The sequence below is a fragment of the Ostrea edulis genome, chromosome 3 (genome assembly GCF_947568905.1).
Source record: "Ostrea edulis chromosome 3, xbOstEdul1.1, whole genome shotgun sequence".
NCBI classification, from domain to species: Eukaryota; Metazoa; Mollusca; class Bivalvia; order Ostreida; family Ostreidae; genus Ostrea; species Ostrea edulis.
The window spans coordinates 75,787,828-75,810,631 of NC_079166.1; the positions used below are offsets into that span (position 1 = coordinate 75,787,828).

The following is a 22,804-nucleotide window of genomic DNA, read 5'->3' on the forward strand; positions in this document are numbered from 1 at the left end:
TGCCCCTCTCGGGCACTAATTAGAGAGGTCAGCCTTTTTTCGAGAAAAAAGTTAATAATTTTATTTACTGCGATACAAATTCGACTGATCAGGCGAGTCATGTCGCCCGGAGGCCTATCTTTTTTTTTTATATATAATGCTAGATATATCTCGCAAAACTGAACAAATTTTGCTCTACATGTCCTATCAAAATTCTCTTGAGAAAAAAGTTATTGATTGCGACATTTATCAGATTGTTAAGGCGAGTCATAAGGCCCGTGGGCCTTTTTCTTGATGTCTCATTAAAAGTTTCTTGACTAAAATGTTATAGATTGCAACAATAACCCAACTGTTCAGGTGAGCCATGAGACCCGCAGGCCTATTTCTTAACATCGTTAGTTAACGCTTGCGAAACTTTTGTTCTACATGTCTTGTCAAAAGTTTCTCGAGAAAAAAGTTATTAATGTTATTAATTGTGATACAAATTCCACTGTTCAGTCGAGCCATGACGCACGGAGGCCTTTTTTTATATCTATAGATAGAACTTGCAAAACTGAACAACTTTTATTCTACATGTTTTATCAAAGTTTCGTGAGGAAAAAGTTAATCATTGTAACAGAAATTCAATGGTTCAGGCGAGCCATGAGACCCATAGGCCCATTTCTGGATACGGCACGGAAGACCTCAATAAACTATACAACTTTTGTTATATATCTCTAAACAAAATATTTACGAGTATAAAGTTATGCGACATTTATCAGACTGTTAAGGCGAGTCATAAGGCCCGTGGGCCTTTTTCTTGATATCGTTTGAAAGATCTTGCAAAACTGAACAACCTTTGTTCCACATGTCTTATCAAAAGATTCTCGAGAAAAAAGTTAGTAATTGTGACACTAACAAACTGTTCAGGCGAGCCATGAGGTCCGTTGGCCTTTTTCATGATGTTGTTGGAAAGATCTTGCAAAACTGAACAACTTTTGTTCTAGATGTCTTATTAAAAGTTTCTCGACAAAAATGTTATAGATTGCAACAATAACCCAACTGTTCAGGTGAGCCATGAGACCCGCAGGCCTATTTCTTAACATTGTTAGTTAACGCTTGCGAAACTGAACAACTTTTGTTCTACATGTCTTATCAAAAGTTTCTCCAGAAAAAAGTTATTGATTGTGACACTAATCAAACTCTTCAGGCGAGCTATGAGGCCCGTTGGCCTTTTTCATAATGTTGTTCGAAAGATCTTGCAAATCTCAACAACTTTTGTTATAGATATCTTATTAAAAGTTTCTTGACAAAAATGTTATAGATTGCAACAATAACCCAACTGTTCAGGTGAGCCATGAGACCCGAAGGCCTATTTCTTAACATTGTTAGTTAACGCTTACGAAACTGAACAACTTTTGTTCTACATGTCTTGTCAAAAGTTTCTCGAGGAAAAAGTTATTAATTATATTAATTGCGATACAAATTCGACTGTTCAGGCGAGCCATGACGCCCGGAGGCCTATTTTTAGATATCAATAGATAGAACTTGCAAAACTGAACAACTTTTATTCTACATGTCTTATCAAAAGTTTCGTGAGAAAAAAGTTAATCATTGTAACAGAAATTCAATGGTTCAGGCGAGCCATGAGGCCCATGGGCCCATTTCTTGATATGGCACAAAAGATCTCAATAAACTGTACAAGTTTTGTTATATATGTCTAAACAAAATATTTACGAGTAAAAAGTTATCATTCAAAACGTGAAAAAAAATTGGACACTTTTTAAAACTCCATTTTCGACCCCTACCGAGCTTCCGTACTAGGCACTTCCGGAAATTTTGAAAACCCAGGTGCACAACTACAACATGTCGTCTAACATCACTGAAAATTTCAGCACTCTAGCTTTTATCGTTTTTGAGTTTTTGTCTGGACAAAATGGTCATCTGAAAATCGATAAAAGGGGGATAACTTCCAACCGGAAGTGATTTTTCAAAAATTGAAACGGCGGTACAAACTTCAAATGGCAACGCATCAATCCTGAAAATTTGAAGCAAATCGATCCAGCCATCTCCGAGAAATCTTCTGCACAAAAATCGGTAAGGAGAAAAAAAAAAGAATAATAATAATAATAATAAGAAAAGTGAAAAATCAACAATAGAATAATAGAAGGGTCTTCCGCTGAAGACGGAAGACCCTAATAAGAAACAGAGTAAAACCAATATGTTCCCAAACTTTGTTTGGGGAACATAATAATAAGAAACAGAGTAAAACCAATATGTTCCCAAACTTCGTTTGGGGAACATAATAAGAAACAGAGTAAAACCAATATGTTCCCAAACTTCGTTTGGGGAACATAATAACTAGTACTTATTGTAACGGGGACCGTTACAGATGTTCCCCAAACATTCCCCCATTTAGCAAGTGGTGTCATTTATTTCAGTACAAGTGGTTTTGACCATTGCAAACTGTGAAACATGTGAATATAGAACTCTTTTATATCGTTCAGTCCATTTCATGCTAATACAAATCAGTTATAAAGATCTGAGAGTTTTGTGCACGTGCACGTACGTGCATGCACATGCATATACATAATTCGACCATCTCGATACATTAGAAGTCTTACTATATGAGTAGAAGAGAAGTTTCACAACTGTTCAATGAAAAACGAGAAATTAACGGCAACTCAAAACTACAAAGACCGAGAGCAATGCATGTGCATACACGTGCGCGTGAGTACCACACAAGAATTTTGTTGATGCTATTCAATAGACATTTGAACAATATACTTACTATATGAATTTGGTATCGATCGCTTCACTCTTAAGAAAGTTATTGGGATTTCAAAATCGTCCAATCAGAATTAAGCGCACGTGCATGCGCGTGCAGGGAAGTGATTTTGAGACTATTAATAAATTGACAGGCCCAAAACATACCTGCAACCTAATTTTCAAACCTATTCATTGCAATCTCAAAATGTTATAGACCAATACTCAAATTTAGATGTCAAAAATTACAATGCACGCGCATTCACGCGCACGCGATTTTGATAATGGAAAATTTGTTGAGACCATTTCACAGACATTCATATCATAGATCCTCAGGGTAAATTTGAATTCATTTCAGTTTTTAATTCAATAGTTATGACCATTTTAGTACCTGAAAAATGAAAGAAAAGCTATGCACGTGCATACACGGGCACGTGAGTTTGACTCAGCATCAATGTTGATGTCATTCAATAGACATTTGATAGATATACTTACAGTATAAATTTCATATTGTTTCCATCATTTATAAGAAAGTTATGGCGATTTGAAAATCGTCCAATCAGAATTTAGCACACGTGCATGCACGTGCCGGATGGTAATTATGACTGTACACTTTTGTTAAGAATATCAAGATACATATACAATACAAGTTTGAAAAGATTTGGACAAAAAACAAAAAAAGTTATGGTCATTGAAAGAATTGAACCTTCAAAAGACAATGCACGTGCGTGCGCATGCGCGTTTGCAATTTTTATTACATCAATCTTTAAATATTTGACATGTCTACTTATCCTGTAAATATCATTAAATTTCCTTGATTGGCATGAATGATATAAACGGTTTTGTATTATCCAATCAAATTGAAGCACACGTGCATGCGCGTGCAGAATTGAAATTTTGACGATGCCAAACAGTTAAGGGTCCCTTGTTATACCTACGATATAAATAGCAAACGATTTCATTGAAAAATAAAAAAGTTAGACTCATTCCAAAGTTGGTAAACAAAAAATCCAATGCACGTGCATGCACATGCATGCATTTTCAGACAAAATGACATTCGTTCCGCACATCTACATATGCTATACTATCATCCTAAAAAGGTTTCATATTGATCCCTTGAGTAGTTTCTGAGAACATTCGTGGACAAAAAAGTCCCAAGAAGAAAGAAAGAAAAATAATAATAATAATAAGAAACAGAGTAAAACCAATATGTTCCCAAACTTCGTTTGGGGAACATAATAAGAAACAGAGTAAAACCAATATGTTCCCAAACTTTGTTTGGGGAACATAATTACAAGAACGTAAATTGTTATGATGTATTCACCATCCTTCCTGATCAATGAAGTCGCCACACCACTGCTACTTGATCGTCTCCCAATCTAGGCACGTAACATCGTCTCTCAAGGGAAGGGGTTGGTGTATTTGAGAAGAATTAAAGTTGACTTGTCTAGATTTATTGATACCCCCTAAAATAGCTCGATCTCCAATATCTTAAACTGTAGGAAGGGAGAATTTGAATACGTCATTGGGAACATTACCTGAAAAGGTTTTCCCAAGGCTTTGATTTCTAAAATCATATATATGGGTGTAAGGAAGGGGGACAGTGCTCATCTTTCGGTACATGGATTCAATTCCTAATTAATCTACTACCATGTTCTTTTGTTATGTCTGTCACACATACATTTTAATCAAACTGCATCAACACCGCTAAACTTTGCAAAACAATATTCCACACATCATATTTATACTTACTGACACTTTAACTGACTCCCTCATTGAGATAATTGAATACGTTTAACATACCCATACAAACATATTGAAAAAAACATAAATCTAAAATTAGTACATTGTATAGTTTAATTCTTCAAATACAGTATAACGTAAGATAAGCAAAAAAGGTGCTCCTAACAGGCTTTGTCCTTTTCCCTGGTATACTAGAGAAAAAGGCTCGCTCGTCAGTAAGTTCAGAACATACCAGATATACTTTTGGATAATCTAATTCGAATTTCCCCTGCATCATATAAGGACAAAATTGTGACATGACACTCTTTAGGTCATCTACCCAACGGAGCTTTTCTAATGAGCTGTTGTTCGTCGACTGTCGGTAAACTTTTCATATTTTTTACTTCTTCTCTAGAACGACTGAGCCAATTTCAACTACACTTGGCAAAAAGTATCCTTGGAGAAAGTGCTTTCAAGTTTATTCAAATGAGGGTTCATGTCCCTTTCAAAGAAAAGATAATCACAAAAAAGCAAAAATAGGGTGAGGTTATTTAAGAACCACTGAGTCAAAAGAGTTGAAACTCATTTGACAGCTTCCTTACATAGTGCAGATTAAAATCATGGTCCCTGGGGTTAGGGTTGGGCCGCAATAGGGGATAATGGATTTACATGCACATATAGTGAAACTGTTTTTAAAAAATCGTATCAAGAACCACTGAGTCAGAAAAGTACAAATTTATTTGAAAGCTTCCTGACATAGTGCAGATTCAAGTTTGTTAAAATCATAACCTCCGCGGAAAGATTGAGCCATAATAAGGAATCAAAATTTTGCATATAAAAATATCTGGAAAATCTTCAAAAAATTTCTCAAGAACCACTCGACCAGAAAAGTTTATATTCACATAACAGCTTACTGACAAAAGCAGATACAAGTTTGTTCAAAGCATGGCCCCCAGGGGGTAGGGTTGGACCACTAATAAAGGGAATCAAAGTTTTACATACATATACATGTATATTAGGGAAATCTTTAAAACTTTTCCTTAAGAACCACTCTGCCAGACAAGTTTATATATATATGATAGATTCATGACGTAGTGCATATTCAAATCTATAAATATCATGGTCCCAGGGTCTAGGATGGGGCCACACTAGGGGATCAACATTTAGATACAAATGTTTGAGGAAGTCTTTAAAAATCTTCTTTCAAAAACTACTGAGCCAGGAAAGTTTACATTTATATGAAAGCTGTCAGACATAGTTCAGATTTAAGTTTGTAGAATCATGGCCCCCGGGGGTAAGTTGGGGACACGTTAGGGATCAAAGTCTTACACGCGAATATATAGAGATAATTCTTTAAATATTGGGCAATGTGACTAAGGTGAGCGATTTGGCCCACTGACCTCTTGTTTACTCTGTTGTTACATTAATGATATCCTTACATTCATTCAACGATTGATAAGATCTTTAAACAAAAGCTCAAAACCAACTTGAGTTTTGGTGCAATCCAGATAGTCTTCAAATATGCTTATTTTGCACGTTTCTGTTTTAACTTTTGATGTGAATGTAAATTGTATCATTTAAGAAGCATCTGATTTTGGTTAATGAGATATTTTAATTCATCACATGATACGCGGGATGGTTCACATTTTTAGATATCTCTAACTGGATTCATTTTGCTTCACTCTTCTTCGGAATATTTCTGGAGATTTCTCAATGTCAGGAGTATTAATACACTTAATTCTATCTGGCATGCGACAGAAAATAATGAGACGTATGACAGGCTTATTTATAATATTCCTCTATAAAGCTATATTATATGATTTATGAGATATCTTCTATCTTTTATAAGGTATCTGATCAATATCAAATTTATAAGATATCTTGTGTAAGGTACAGTTTGTATGTTATCTCAAAAGATGTATATGGTATGTTATAAACTATATAAGATATTCCTAAACTTTAGACGATATATTGTATATTAAGTACTATATGTTATAAAGTCCATTAGATATCTTATAAAAATGAAGATATCTGATAAATTTCTTTTTAGAAGATATCATGTAAAGCATATAACATATGTTTTATCTTTTGTAAGATATCTCATCAACTTTATAAGATATTTTATAAGATAATGAATATTTATAAGATGTCTCGTCAACTATATGAGGCGTCTTATAAAATAAACAAAGTATTTAATATGTTTTGTTAGATATCTTACAAAAGTAAACTCAAATGATACTTTTTAAAGTATGAACTATATAACAAATTTCACCTTTATCAGTTATCTTGTATATTCAACTAGTCATATCATACAGTTTATGAGATATATCATACAATATATGATATATACGCTTTTCTTATGAAGGTTACAAGATACATGGTATTATATCTTATAAAGTTTATGACATATATTATATACTCTATAAGATATATCCTATGTTTAATGAGATATCTTATAAGGAAAATAATATATCTCATATTTTATAAGAAATCTTATAAAGGATGGAAGGTGAAGATAACACTATTCGTTATGACAGGACATAAGAAATCTCATAAATTTTTTAAAACATCTTATAAATATTTAAAAATATCTTATAACATTGATAATATTTTTAGATAGTAATAAATATAAAAACGGCGTACCATAGGAGGTGATCCGATCTGTGTGTATAATTTTATCAATGTGACGGAGATCTTGCATGGAATTATTCATTTTACGATGATGTTCAAGGAATGAGTAAAATGTGTTGACTTTTATTCATACAGTGAAACCCCAGTATATGATTACTCAGAAATTCGTGATTTTTTTTTTCAAAAACGTTGTAAAGTAGATATTTATTATGTGATGGATACGTTCGTATTTAGCAGTTTCATTAATTAATGATAAATGCTACATGTATATAATTTTGTGAAAGACGAACCTCACTTAGTGGAACTAAAATTAATGTCAGAATTTTGTCATTGAAACAGATAACAACTTTTGAATTTCTTACATTGAATATCTCAACATTGCAATAATGACATCGAACGTATTTCATTAAAAACATAAATTCATTTCCCGATGTTAAAAGAGAATATTTACATTTCCAATATTTTGCCTTCAATATCTTTACCAACTGTAATGATAGCAAGTCCAATATAAATGTTATGCAGCCGTGACCAATGCGCGTATGAATATTGATAGATATAGTACATCTAGGTCTATTTTAAAGGCCAAAGCAAATGAATGTAGAATGTAAATAGAAAAAAAACCATTTTGATAATACATGAGGACATGAACTGCGGACACCTCACAGCAGCATATTTTTTTTCACGACGACCCACGGTGATTCATGAAGTATGCTGACATAAAACGACACAGCTCATGACCTCATATATTTTCAAAAATTATTTTAAAAAAGATGCGTTTTTGGTGTCAAATAAAAATATAAAACCATCACTTCAAAATTAGTTGTGCATGTGGATAGAGCAGGGTGGGGTCAACAAAAACTTATAGGTTAAAACTTAGGAACAAAAGACACATTTCTCACAATATTTTCCTGAGGTTTCCAGAATGATTTCAAAAGAAATATACAAAATCAAAGTTCAAGGCCAGAGGTTTAAGTATTACGTTATTCTACAATCCTATAAAACACGACAAACAGTTTGTAAAACACTTGCTATTCCGTGTACATCGAATACATCTCATGCCATTGTCGTCGTTGTTGTTTGTAATCTATACTATTCTATACTATATTCCCATCGTAAAATGGTAAAAACGTGGTGTCCGTATCGCGGCAGGCATTGGCACGTTATAGAACCATCACCGGTATGTCCCTCAGCATGGGTCTAAATTTGTGGTACTTTACGTACAGCTGCAATCAAATTAAAATTAGATCCGATGTGTAGCAATTAGTAGATGAACAGGTCATAGGATCTAATTTGAATTAGATTGCCTAGAGCTGGCGAGGTAGAAATATGAATGAAAAATGTTCAACGGAATGTAAAACAAACAAACATACAACGATGGGTAGCATTCTCTGTCGCCAGATCAAACATTTCATATGTACTTTCATTAAAACGTTTGCTGGAAATGTAAATAATGTGTGTCGTGACTCAAAAGTAGGTCACGGTGGCCTTATCTTGTAATTCATCCATCCAAACATACGTCTATGACGCACCACCATAGGCAATCCTTAATAATGCAGACACAATCTAACACACATAGTGCACACTAAAACATGTTATATACATGCGTATATATATTTTATTTGATAAAGACAATTTGTTAGTTTCTTAGATTTACTTAAAATGATTTAGGCATTGTTTAAATGTTTTTGATTAATTGTTAGAAATCTATAATTGAAATTTAATTGTTTTATTTGATCATTAGAAAGAACATTGCTGTACGTGTTTGTAATTTCTCAAACTTGACATCTTTCTCCCCGTCCCACGGTATCGATGCTATTCGCTTGAAATTGTTATCAGATTTTTGGTCAGATCTAAGACTGGTGTTTCTTTGAATTTGTTATGCTTACTCTAAATGTTCCCTGTCCTGTAAATTAATGTCATTGAGCTTTTCCCTAATTTTAGTACCGTTTTTAAATTTGTTTCATTGGTTCATTTAATGAAAAGTGGGAGGAGTTGTCAAAGATGAGACATGCGTGAGTTTGTCTGTTATTGACTCTCTTTTTACTTTTTACTTTTACTTTTGACTCTTACAAATTTTTGTGTTAAAATGCAGTTTTTAATTTTGTACTTTTTGGACTTGAATAAATTCTAAACTTTAATAAGGAATCATTATTTACAAAACAACGAAAACACTACAAACACGCATGTGGTATAATTATTCAATAAGGGCCCTTTGAATACAAATTATATCAAATTAAGAAAAGCAAGAAAAAGGCAAGTTTTCGTTGCAAAATTAAATACAACATAACGCTTATCGTTTATAATAAGAAGTGTAATCCAACAAAAAACGATATAGGAATCGTAATAGTTTGATTAATAAAGATGATAATATCGGCGATCAACAAGGAAGTTGTTCGTAACGAATTTAACAGTGACAAACATCCACCCTCCAATTGTCTGTAAGTTTTAATCTGATGAAATATTGTACATTGACAAAAACAATGAAGTTCAAACCGTTTACAATGCATTGAAATTATCCCAGTATATCTGATCTTTAATACTGTATCAAAATAACTCTACTGCCGGGGTATTCTTACTAATTGTTGCGTGCACTTATCAATGTATGTTTATAATTCATTTCAGATGTAGAGCTTATGCTTGGTGACTACAGTGTATGGAAAACACCCCTTTCAGGTAAGATATACTTTAAAATAATTAACAGCATTGCTCTTTTTATAAAGTACACATGGATCACTAACTTGAAAGCCAATCAATTCATCTTAATATCCCTAACGTCTAAAATAATTCGAAATAATATCCCTGGATACTGTTGTAATAACCAGGTAGGCTGTATGAGGATGTCCCATCATTTGTCCGTGTCGTTGTTCTACTGTCACATTCCAACTTTGAAACTGATTTTGGTGGATTTTTAAGACACCTGAACCAAAGATTCAAGTGGGCTTTTCTAATCAAATTTGTCCGGCATTTGTTTTTATTATTGACTTTTCAAATTTCTCTTTTCTTCTTCACAAACACTGGAACAATATGAAACAGGCATAGAACAAATTATCAGTGGGTTAATTGGATTAAAGAGTAGCTAAGGTCATTTAAAAAAAAATATCAAGAACCACTGAGCCAGAGAAGTTGTAATTTATATGAAAATTTCGTGACATCGAGTACATTCACACACCCCCCCCCCCAAAGTAGGGACAGTTTCAGGTAACAGTGGGGAATAACGTTTAACATGCGGTTGTGTAGGGAACACTCTTTTAAAATGTTCTACTACAGGGCCATAAAAGTTGAAATTTAGATGGAAGTTTCATGACATAGTTCAGATCTAAGGTTGTTCAAATCATTGTCCCCGGAGGTAGATTTGGGGCCACAATAGGGATCAAAATTTTAAATGCAAATATATCTACGTAGAGGTGAAGATAACGAACATTGATCATTTACATAACTCCTATAATAAAAAAAATATCAGTAGGGCAAACACAAACACCTGGACATATCAGGGTGGAATAAAGTGCCCAGGATGAGTAAGCATTCTTTGTTTGCATCTGCCTGTTACACCCGCCGTGAGTTCTATATCCTGTTCTGGTAAACGGAATAATCCGTAGTCAAACTTAATGTGCAAAGAACGGCCTAGCAATTGGTATGAAACATGTTGACAGCATTTGGCCCCATGTTAGATTGTTGTAGCAAATCGAACATAGAATTTGTGAAATACTTGCATTAAAAGGACCGTTGAAACCCTTGTGATATCAAAATACAATACAAACAGTCACACGGATAACAGGAGAGAGAGAACCACTTTGAACAATAGATTAGAGTAGAGTTCAAGTTTATGTTTAACATGGATCCCCATTCAGTACTACTATATACCGTAACTCATTATGTTTCTAATATTTTTCTCGCGCGCTTCGGCACAAACACCGTAAACGTCACTCCTTTATAAATATGCACTAGAAAATCATTTTCTCCTTCCATTCTGTAGGCCAGTAATTTTTTAATAACTGGGTATAATTTGTCGAAATTATAAAAACGTATTATTTTTCATAGTCTATCATACTTACAAAACGTTGATCCTGTTTCTAACAGCAAGCAAATTACTTTTTGATACGGCACATATACCTTCAAGGAGCTACTCTACATCGTCACCCTCTTATGTTGTCCCACATGAAATAATTGAAGTTTATCATTGCTAGTTGATACATTGTGGATCAGCCCATTGAACAAATAGGACGTGTCCTAATTCGCTCTGTGTAAAACATTGATTAGCAAGCCGAAAACAAAGACAGGGTAAAGACATTCGTAGATTTAATGCAATTTCGATACTTTTTTCTCGTATATTTTAGCAATCTTATGTAAACCTTTTCGGTTGTTCTGAAGATGGGATTGCTGGATTGTATCTTCTTTAACGTCTCTCTTGGGAATTTTTCACTCATATGGAGACGTCACCAAGACCGGTGAGGAGCTTCAAATTTAGGCCTTTACTCGGCGCCAACGGCCATTGGACAGTAAAAGTTTTTAGCGTGCCACACCTACAGTGGCACGGGACATCTGTTGTTTAGGTCATAGCCGAGGACCCGTGACATTCGCGCCTGATGCCGAGCGTTTGGCGATGGAACTGTCAATAACTGTGTTTACGACTTAGGTATGTCGCAGCCGGGATTCAAATCCCTACCTTCCGCATGCGAGGCGAAGGCTCTAAGCTCTAGACCATTGCGGCGGTTTGGAGATGGGGTAGGTCATCCCGGAAAAAAAAAGACAATCTATATGGAAATGTCTTGTGTCTTTCTGCCTTTCGTTCCCATCTAAAACCGATCGTTCGCGCAAAACGTTCGTTCCCGCATGGTAATTCGGAACTCGCGCGTCAGACAGTCAATTAAGGTCAACATAGCGCTTGGTAGATGTGGAAGTTGCTATAGCTGAAGTAGTAGTTGAAAGCTGACTTTTCTAAATGTTTGAATGGGAAGGAAAAAAAGGATTTTCAACATTCTAAATCGTGAGAAGAGAGGGATAGAGAATATTAAAGTCTTTATAAAAGAGCCCTACTTACAAATTGTTTGGCCAGGCTTCGATATCAGGTTCGTCGTTACCTGGATTCAGTTTAAAAGTTTACATTCTTCTCATTCACTGGTAGTATCAAAAACAGGTTACAGTCATCCAAAATATATTTATTTGCATATGAAAATAAAAGTTCGGAGAGGCTCCTCGCCCCCCCCCCCCACTTCAATGCGTTTGAATAGTACATGATTGGGTATAGATAAAAGTAATATTTTTTAAAAATCCTCTCCGACAGAACACAACAGCGAGATCATGTTAGCAGTATTGTACAAAATGTAAGATACATATCCTGACGTTGTATTGATTCTACTTTATAGGTAAAGCATAATCCTGTGGGAATAAAACGGAGTCATAATAAAACTCGTCTGATGAAGAATAATAATGTCAATGTGACTCGGGATGAGGATTGTGGTCCCCTAGCCTCTTGTTGAATTCATAAATTGATACAATTATGGGACATTGATGTAAAGATATGTCAATGTGCTATTAAAAAAATTTAGTTTATCTTTTTTATTCTCAGGTGACCTATTGCAATTGGTTGTCGTCGGTCGTCGTCCGTCGAACGTTAACAATTGAACAGTTTTAAATTCTTTTCAAACTTGGTATGAAGCATTATCGGGGCAAGGGGGACATCGGTTGTAAAATTCAAGACTCCAGCATGCTAGTGCTATTGATACTAAATTGAAACTAAATAGATATTTAGAAAGAGCAGGTCGTCCTTTACTAAAACTGTAAATCTAATGCTCCCTGGGATAGGGGTTTTTGGTATCAAGGTGAGGTCAAAGTTGTCAGTTATTTTTAAAAATGTGTAAACAATAGCAATTTTTAAACTTCTTCCTGATAACTATCATTCCAATTTTTTTTCAAATTTGGTATGAAGCATCTTTAGAACAAGGGAAACATAAATTGTAAATTTCAGGACTCCTGCACCCCTGGGGTCGTAGGGGCAGGACAAATAGTGCCCCAAATTGACCAATTTTCAAAAATCTTCTCAAGAACTCCACACGTGTAAGAAAAAACTAAATCCATAGTGATGTAGAGCAGGGAGGCCTCTACCAAATTTTTAAATTTCATGATCCCAGGGGTAGGGATTTTGGTATCAGGGTGTTGCCAAAATAGTCAGTTATCAAATGTGTCAACAATAGACATTTTATCTTCTTGATAACCATTGCCCCAATTGTTTTCAAATTTGATATGGATCATTTTTAGAACAAGGGGGGACTTAAATAGTAAATATCAGGATGCTTGCATCCCTGGAGCCTTAGGGGCGGAGCAAAAAGTGCCCAAAATTTACCAATTTATTTTCAAAAATCTCCTTTTCTAGAACCGCACATGTTTAAGTAATTCTGAATGCATAGTGATGACCTCTACCAGGAAGGCCTCTACCAAAATTGTAAATTTCATGATAACCGGAGAAGCGGTTCTGACCCCAGGGTGGGGCAAAACTTACTATATAGTCTCTATGTGTAAAACACTTAAATAACACCTTCTTTTAAGTGTTCTTGATACTAAATTGAAACTAAATGGATATCTAGAAAGAACAGGTAGTCTTTTACCAAAAATGTAAATTTGAGGACCCCCAGAGTAGGGGTTCTGACCCCCAGGATGGGGCCAAACTTAGTATGTAATGTTCATATGTGTAAGTTTGCTGATACTGTATAAAATCTAAATGCATACTTAGGAATAGCAGACAAGGATGTTCAAAAAATTATGAATTTCACAACCCAGGGTTTTGACTTCAAGATGGGTCCAAATGAGTCATATCTTTTGATGTTTTAATGTTAATACACCCATTATATTATGTAAAGCCTTTCATCAGTGTATGCACTTTTAAGGGCAGTGAAGTTTTATGAACATATTTTTGGTTTTATACTGTTGCTGAACATTAGAATTTAGCTTAGATATTCAGAACAGGATTTTTTTTCTAGATTTATCATAGCCCTTGGGAGTAGTGATACTTTTTCACTAGTATTCAGGTGACCGATAATGCCTTGAGGTATCTTGTTTAAATTCAAGATACTTCGATAAAAAAACCCAAACTAGTTTAAGTATCAGTCAAGAAGAAAACAATATTTTGTGGATAATCTATTTTTGATACATGTTTGCTTAATTCTGTGGATTTGCTCCTAAATTCCGCGTCAGCACAGTGGCGAACATGACCTATTACCAGGGAAATGATGACGAAAGTCAACACAAGGGAACGTTCAAACGAATAAGTAACACCTTTTTCAATAACAATTAAGTTGTCACATTACTTATATCAACATTTGGATGATTTACTCAGGAACAAAGTATACTAAAATATTAGTTCTACAGTTCTACGTGCGATAGAAACAAAGAACATTGAAACTGTTTATTTTCAATTAAAAACCTCCCGACAGCAGCAGCCCCCCCCCCCCCCAAAGAAAATGTCAATGTTCCCCGCTTACTATGACGGGTGTTGCTAAAAATATATTATGCATTTATGTTATGAGGAGGTCAGCATTTCATAGAATCAAACGGCAAAAAGCAGAAAATTACAGAGAGAACAGGAAGTCACCCTCAGAGTTCACCATTTCATATTGATACCTCATACTGATGCATTATTATGTATTTTACATGGCGTATTTTGTGGATGACTGTACCAACAGGCGTTTGCTCAATATATTGCATAGCAAGTTTTAATAAGAATATTAAGCAAGTGTCTGTTTATACCATCCTTTTCCCTGGTTTTGTTATCCCTCCCCCATATTAGGACAGTATGTTGTCTCATAAATGAAGAAAAAATAAGTAAGATAACATACTGAAAAAGACTTGAATTATAATTAAACCACTTTCAAATTTTATTACTTTATTCTGGCTGCGACCGCAAGAAAAGATTTTATGAACCTATCCAGTGAATAATAGGTACCCCTTCCCCCTCCTGTAAACAACATTGTAAAAGATATTTAGAATAATTTCTTGAACAATTTCCCCCAAACAAAAACTTTTGAAATCAAACGTGCTTTTAATCGAACTAGATATGCAGATGACTGAATTTGACTTGGAATTTAGTTCTACACCTGGTGCAAAATGCATTTTTATTATATAGCTAATGAATAGTGTATTATAAAATCTGCGTAAAATCTAGAGAATGTGAGCGTTCAATATCCTGAGAATTTATTGAACGCTAACTTTGCATTGTTTAAATTGTGTGCGCCCGGAACATTCCGAGTATGAGCTTTCAATATTTACCTTACCGTAAGGTGGCAGGGGACAGATTCTTTGGTTCTGAAACATGTGGGGTGTACATCAAAGTCAGATTATGACAGAGTGATAAAAAATATTTCCCTTTTATATCAATACTTGTATTTCATATTGGTGTAGTTAATAAATTATGACCCTACATTACATGTAATCTATAAATACTGGTGCTGGTGCACAAAACATGCTCTGAGCAGGTGCCCCTTTTTTGCTTTGATTTTCTCTCATTTGGGATAATCCGCACCCCCCCCCCCCTCCACACAAATACCATCAGAGTACCAAGAATGGAGATTTAGACACTGTGCACAATCAAGAACTGCCCTTCTTAAAAATCTACATTTCATATGGGGCCATCCACCTTCCCTCTCAGCTACAGACCTTTTGCTGGACAATGCATGTTTTCACCGGAATTCTTCAGCATCTGACCACGTGTCTTAGTTTCGTATTTGCACCCATCTATATGCTAGGAATCATGGTGACACCTACATGTTGTATATGGACCTTTTTATCAAGCACTCAGCTACATTTAACATGCATCCTAAAATTATTGTATACATTTTTACATATGTAATATCACTTTAGATATGGGGTATTTTCATTTTTTTAAGTTGATAGTGCGAAACTGTCCCCTGCTACCTAACGATGTAAAGAAGCTAATGCATGCAAGCTCGAAAGCTCGTGTATTTTTGCACCCAACTCGTGCCGATATTCACCAATATAAGTTCAATAACCCTATAATGTATCACATCAAATTTTACAGCGAACGAGTCCGGTGTATTGAAAAAAGTTTTGTCTCATTTGGGATGAATCTATGTGAAAGTTCGTACATTTACCGAGGAATTAACAGATTCATTTCACAATATATCAAATAGCTAAAAGGCGAACACAAAATGTATAGGCCTATATGCTTGAATGGAGTTAAAATTCATCTCACAATTAACCTAAATCTTAACGTATACAAGTATTTAGTTTAGAAATGAACTGCCAGTTCTAAGCCCTCCCTATTTAGTATTGGAGTACTGCGGTCACCAAGTCTCTGTTAGTTAAAAAATAATCAATTAAACACAATATGGTTAACTTGTTGACTTAATACGATCATGGATTATTGTAATTTTATACATATCACAATTCCTGTTGTAAGTACACACATACACGGTATTATGTGTAAATACATGTACATGTGCTTTAATGACGTTTTGCCACGAGGGGGGTGGTGGTGGTTATGAACCACGTGTGTTCTTTTCATTCTCTACCCATAGGTGTCACTGCTCGCTAACATCTCTGTCTGCAGAAATTTCAAAATTCTTGTAAAACTCGTTTACTAGCGTTTAGCTAAATTCGGTTAATCAATTTATAATGCAAAATTTTAAGATAAAGTTGTTTTATCGCTTGTAAACAATTCCAAAATTGTTGATTTTAACCAAAATGAATACTTTTTCCCGATTTGTGGTGTTATCTATATTAATCATTCTAATTCATAAATTCTGTTCCGTTTTGCTTTCCATTTTCTATCCCCGTTTTAGCAACTTAGCGATTTAGAAGTGAGAATCACGAGTTCTTCGGATATGGCCTTCAAAACGGAGGCTCAGTGTCGCGACAAGAGTTGGCACGATAAAGAACCCTCACTGCTATGGTCCTAAGCGACAAACATAGGTCTGCACGGTACCTGTACTTCTCCTACAGCTGGTGACATCTCAAGTTCAAGATCTTAATTACTTTAAGCTTTACAGCTTATCGGTACAGCGTTACAAACAATATGAACATAAACATGACGTGGTATATCTACTGGAGAACGTATATATGTACGTAATTACAAATAGTAAAGTCACGGATTACAACTTTCTCTTAGTATTATGCTATTATATATATTTTTTCCAAGGTTACAAATTTCTTTGAAATTTTCGGTGTTAAACATTTGTATTAAGGTAAGGTTTGCATTATTTTGACATGTAGCGAACAGAGTCATGTTGCATACTAGTATGTTCAGTAGGAATTTATCTTTTAAAAATTGATTTTTTGGAAAAACTTGCCGGTGTCGGTTTTTGATCAGATAGGCTTATTTTTGTGTGTTTTACATTTTCGGGATCTTTGTACAAAAAGGAATACTAGTGGTATAAAAACTACACGAGGCAGACTTGTGGGGTAAAAACCTGGTATAATTTTTAAAAAGAGTATTATCTGTAAGATTATACTAATTGGTAGAAAAAGATAATTTTAAAACACAAAAAGTAGCATTTTTTATATCTTGAGTAAAATTTAAATTGATTGTCATGGCAACAAAATATGCATATTGAGCAGCTTTACAAGGTCTACGTCAGAAAAATTTCATTTTAAACATAATATTTGGACCGTAAACATTTAAAGCAATACAAGCTGTAACTGACGGTATTTTTTCAACTATCCAATTATTCACCAAATAACACAATCTGATTAAAATCAGATCCTAGAATACGCTCACAATCGCTACAATAGGCCTAGTGTAGCGATCTAAGTGAGCGGATTTTAGGATCTGGTTTTAATTAGATTGCCAAATAACACCACCCAGTTCAATTAGTATAATCCCAAAGATCTGAAGAAAAATTCTGCAAAATAAACAAGGGAATATTGTTTGAGAGCACACATACAATGAACGTTTTGTATAAACCGCCATTGTGTCGTCTACATGGACATGGGAACGATGATTGCCGAACATGATCGGGTTGCTGAGACCGAGGCCATATACAAACGCGAGGAACTACACGTGTCGTTTGATTTAAAATACTACGTTGTTTCATGAATGACTAAAATACTATGCAAGTGTAAAAAGGTAATAATTACGCAAATGTGCCACTCAAATGAAATTTTGATTGTGAATTTTCTATAAAATTGGCATGTTAAACTGTTAACAAATCTAACACGTGCTCAGTGCCTCTCTTTCGCGTTTTCCGAACTGGTGACCTCCAAGGTCAATGCACATCGGAGGTTACGATCAGGGCTGCGTTCAAGATCGTAACGGCTACGAAGGGCTCGGTAGCGGTACGATCTTGAACGATGTGCCAGGCTAGCCCTACGTAGGGATAATAAGCGTTAATTCATACAGTGCGTTCAATAGACCTAGATATCTAGCCTAGCAGCTAGGCTAGCCGCTACGATTTTGAACGAGGCCCAGGAATTACTGACAGGATGACAATGATTCATGAATCTTTATTTTCTGCTGATTTGACGGGTTTATTGCTTCAGATTCACTTTGATCCTATTAAGTTCTATATATTCATTCACATATATGTTGACTATTTGTTCTTTTATTTTTTAATTTATTTCCGTCAGTTACAGCTTGTATTGCTTTAAGAAAGCAGATATAATTACTACCCACCGGGTTTTGCTTCCATGGTAAGATATTAAAAAGAATTATTTCATTTATGAGATTTGTCACTTTATTTTATAATTGCACAACTTTTGAAGAGTGCAGTGAATATTTTCATGAATAAGATACAATTGCATCCCCAAACTGATAAATGATAGTTGTATGTATTTGTCAAGTATTGTAGTATCACATTTATTAGAAATTAAGATGTTGAGTTGTTTTTTTTCTAAATTCAATACAATATAATATTTTGAATATCCCAGCGGGTTTTCCATGGTCCTGCTTCCGAGTCATAAATTCCGTGTTACATCAATCTGAACCTATCTTATATACTACATCTTTGAAATAAATTACCTCTTCTTGTTCTATTGCTTGATGTCTGTTTACAAAGTTTAACACACAACTGTAACCTTCACGACAATATAAAGCCCGGTCAGTGGTGGATCTAGAAGGGGGGGGGGGGGGGGTAACGTAAATCTAGTAAAAATGACACTAATAAATATGTTTTAAAAGTCGATGATATGCAGATGTTCCTCAGACAAAATTCAGACTATTTTAAGATATACTAGAGAAGACACCTTTTTATTCTTACGTGATCAAATCAGTCGCGTTTTCTACATTTAAAAGTTCATGCGATAAATCGCTCTGTCGGCCCAAGTAGATTTCATAGCATTGAAATATAAAGTGCATGTAATTAGAGAGATAAAGCATTGGCAGGTTTATTTTTAGAAATGCTTGTGAATGACATAAGAATTCCTAGCTTCGTTGATGTCGAACCTTGTCTTTGAGGATACTATTCACAAACAATGATCGATTATAACAGCGTCAAAATAAATCCTACTTTCCCTAGCAAGATTTGCGGAGATTACATGTTCACAATATAATTTTAACGGAAATTAACCGTAGCGCATACTACATATGTATATATAAAATCAAAGTACTGAAAGTACTCATGGGAGTTGAACATTGTGGAAATTCAGTTAGAACATATAGCACTGGAAGGATAGGGAGATAAATGACTGAATATTATCATGATTTTAGATACAAATCAACTGTTGTTGTTTTTCAAAGCGTTACAACAGCAAACATAGATAATGGAAAGCCCATGGTCCACAACGCTCCTCGAGTAACTGAAATCGTGTTGTTGTTTTCTAGAATTTCACCCCTTTATATTCTCATGAAAAATGTGACCACATATTATGGTCCAAACATTCAAATCAATATGGTTATCAATGCCTTGCAGTTATGAAGAAGTTTTTTTCCCTGTATATATACATTCAAGTTTAATCCTAGTTGTAGCTAATTCTAAGGATTCATTACTTGAAAAGGTAGTCCAATATGCTAAACTGTCACCTGAGTATACTACAGTCCTGTAGAGGATCAATGGAATGGCAAATGATTGTATAATAACTCAAAATAATTGAAATGCAAAAAAATTAAAAATCGTCCGGCATCGGAGATGCACAAACCGAGTTGCGCAAAGAATGGGCATAGAGGGAACCGGCAGAAAAGTTTGCAAGAATTATCAAGCAGGGAGGAAAATTTTGCGTACATAAATTTCAGCCGACTTAAATCCTTTGTGACCTTGACCTTTAACCCTTGACCAAAATCAATAGGCTTCTTTGTCTCATCAAGGGCGATAATCCATCTAAGTTTAATTGAGGTCCTACAATTTGTTAAAAAATTATAGTGCAGAAAACAAAATTTTCTCCAAATTTCAGTCTATTTATAGCCACTGTGACTTTGACCCTGTGACCCCGGAATCGATAGGCTTCTTGTCTTACTGAGGGTGACAATCGATCTAAGTTTGATTGAGATCCTATAATTCGTTCAAGAGCTATGGTGTGGGAAACAAAATTTTCTCCAAATTTCAGTCTATTTATGGTCAGTGACCTTGACCTTTGACCCCAGAATCGATAGACTTCCTGGTCTTACTGAGGGTGACAATCCATCTAAGTTTGATTGAGATCGTATGATTCGTTCAAGAGCTATGGTGCGGAAAACAAAATTTTCTCCAAATTTCAGTCTATTTGTAGTCACTGTGACCTTAACCTTTGACCTAGTGACCCCATAATCAATAGACTTTCTCATCGTACTGAGGGTGACGATCCATCTAAGTTTGAATGAGATCCTATAATTTGCTCAAGAGCTATGGTGCGGAAATGAAATGTTGATGCGTGCCCGCCTGCTCGCCCAAAGGCACTTCATCAGATCATAAGCCGAGTTCGACTTCATCGCAACTCCGCTAAAAATGAAACACTAGTCAAATAATGTTAATTATCGTTTATTTTTCTATGTATATCAGTATCAATTTGATCGAAATCTTGTATTCAAATTGATTTGAATACAATATCATCGCATTTACTTACATGTCAATTATCAAAATTAGATTAATTCAGAAAAGTTACATGGATTATTTAATGGCGGATGTTTATAAAAGTTTATGTTGATTTACCTAGGAGTAAATCAGCTGACACAGAACCCCCGCTGACGACCACTATACAAATCAATACAAATTACTGCGCAGAAAAGTGCGTGATGACCAAGGGAGATTGAACATAGTTCAACTCCCAAAAATGTAGACTTCTATAATATCAAAGAAAATAATTTATAAATGATCATTTGAGAAACATTATTATTATTATTTTGTCATAGAGGGTTACACATACGCCGCTCGACACTTGACAGCGGTAGTCAAACTCCCCGTCGAGGCCTCATTACGTCATTTACGAATAGACCTCTACTATGTGACGCAGCACAATATACAGATTTGTATACTGCGAGTCCGCAATTATCACGCAGGCAAATAACACCAAAGAAGTAGTTCGCAGATAAAAGTTTGAAGATATTGATATTAAGAGCATTGATATAAAAGTATGGAATTTATTTTAAACATAAAATGATCAACAGATCGTTAAAAAGTAGGGAGACTCTGTTCAAATTATTGTGTAAAATAATGAACTTGATGTTTACCTTCCAAACTTCCACCAGAGTTCGTTTGCGCACAAACCAAACTCTTCCATTTAGGCATTATGGGATAGCGATTTCATATGCCGCGTATACTGTGACGTCACTGTAGAATGACGAAAAAACATAACGTCAAACATAAACAACCATCAAAACAAGAACGTAAACATCAAGTTCATTACATTACACAATAATTTGAACAGAGCATCCCTAATTTTTAATGATCTTTTGATCATTTTATGTTTAAAATAAAATCCATACTTTTATATTAATGCTCTTAATGTCAATATCTTCAAACTTTTATCTACGACCTACTTCTTTAGTGTCATTTGCCTGCGTGATAATCGCGGACTCACAATATACAAATATGTATATTGTGACTCACAATATACAGATCTGTATATTATGCTGCGTCACATAGGAGAGCAATCCAATCATGCGCTTGTCTTTTCCCGTAACCGGTAAGAAGACTCGGACGTGGATCGGCGCAAGAATTGCATCAAATCGATGCATTTCTTCGCCGGAAGCGCGCCCGTGGATGAGAGTTAAAAGGCCAGAACCGAATCCCTGAATAATGTTATTTATATTTTCACCACAGATTTAGTTTTGGTGTCATGAACGTCTTATTTACTCAAATACATAACATGTAGGTGGAAATTGATAGTGGTACAATACCTTAGATGTGTCTAATATCTTAGATGCATTTGAAAGTTCACGTTTCATAGTGTAACGTACGACTGTGAAGTCAAAGTTACGTTTATGTATACGTAACAACCAACTCTGATGGCGTCGATCCACATACGAGGTTCATTTGCAGTTACGGAATTAGCCGAGTAGTTACGATTGATAGGAGAGGTATATTCGTAGGTGACGTAATGAGGCTTTGACGGGGAGTTTGGTTTACCTTCTTGTTTTAAAAGTTGTTTACGTTTGACGTTATGTTTTTTCGTCATTCTACAATGACGTCACAGTATACGCGGCCTAAGAAATCGCTATCCCATAATGTCTAAGTGGAAGAGTTTGGTTTGTGAGCAAACGAACTCTGGTGGAAGTTTGAGCGGTAGTAGACAACAAGTAAATATTATGACGCTTTCCCTCGACACAACTATGACGTGACGCATGTTTTCATTATGACGTCATAAAGCGCGA

The 22,804-nt window shown here is 35.0% G+C and overlaps 1 protein-coding gene across 2 annotated transcripts in view; it reads left to right on the forward strand.

Moving 5' to 3' along the window:
- Positions 1 to 22,804, forward strand: part of LOC125667824 (uncharacterized) — an 83,464-nt gene that overhangs the window by 23,096 nt on the left and 37,564 nt on the right. The window contains exon 6 of one of the 2 annotated variants that reach the window (XM_056159032.1): positions 9,700 to 9,750. In XM_056159032.1, the coding sequence (XP_056015007.1) occupies positions 9,700 to 9,750 (51 nt within the window). Of the gene's footprint in view, positions 1 to 9,699; positions 9,751 to 14,544; positions 17,148 to 22,804 lie in introns of those variants that run through there. The other variant, XM_056159033.1, reaches the window with a different exon arrangement.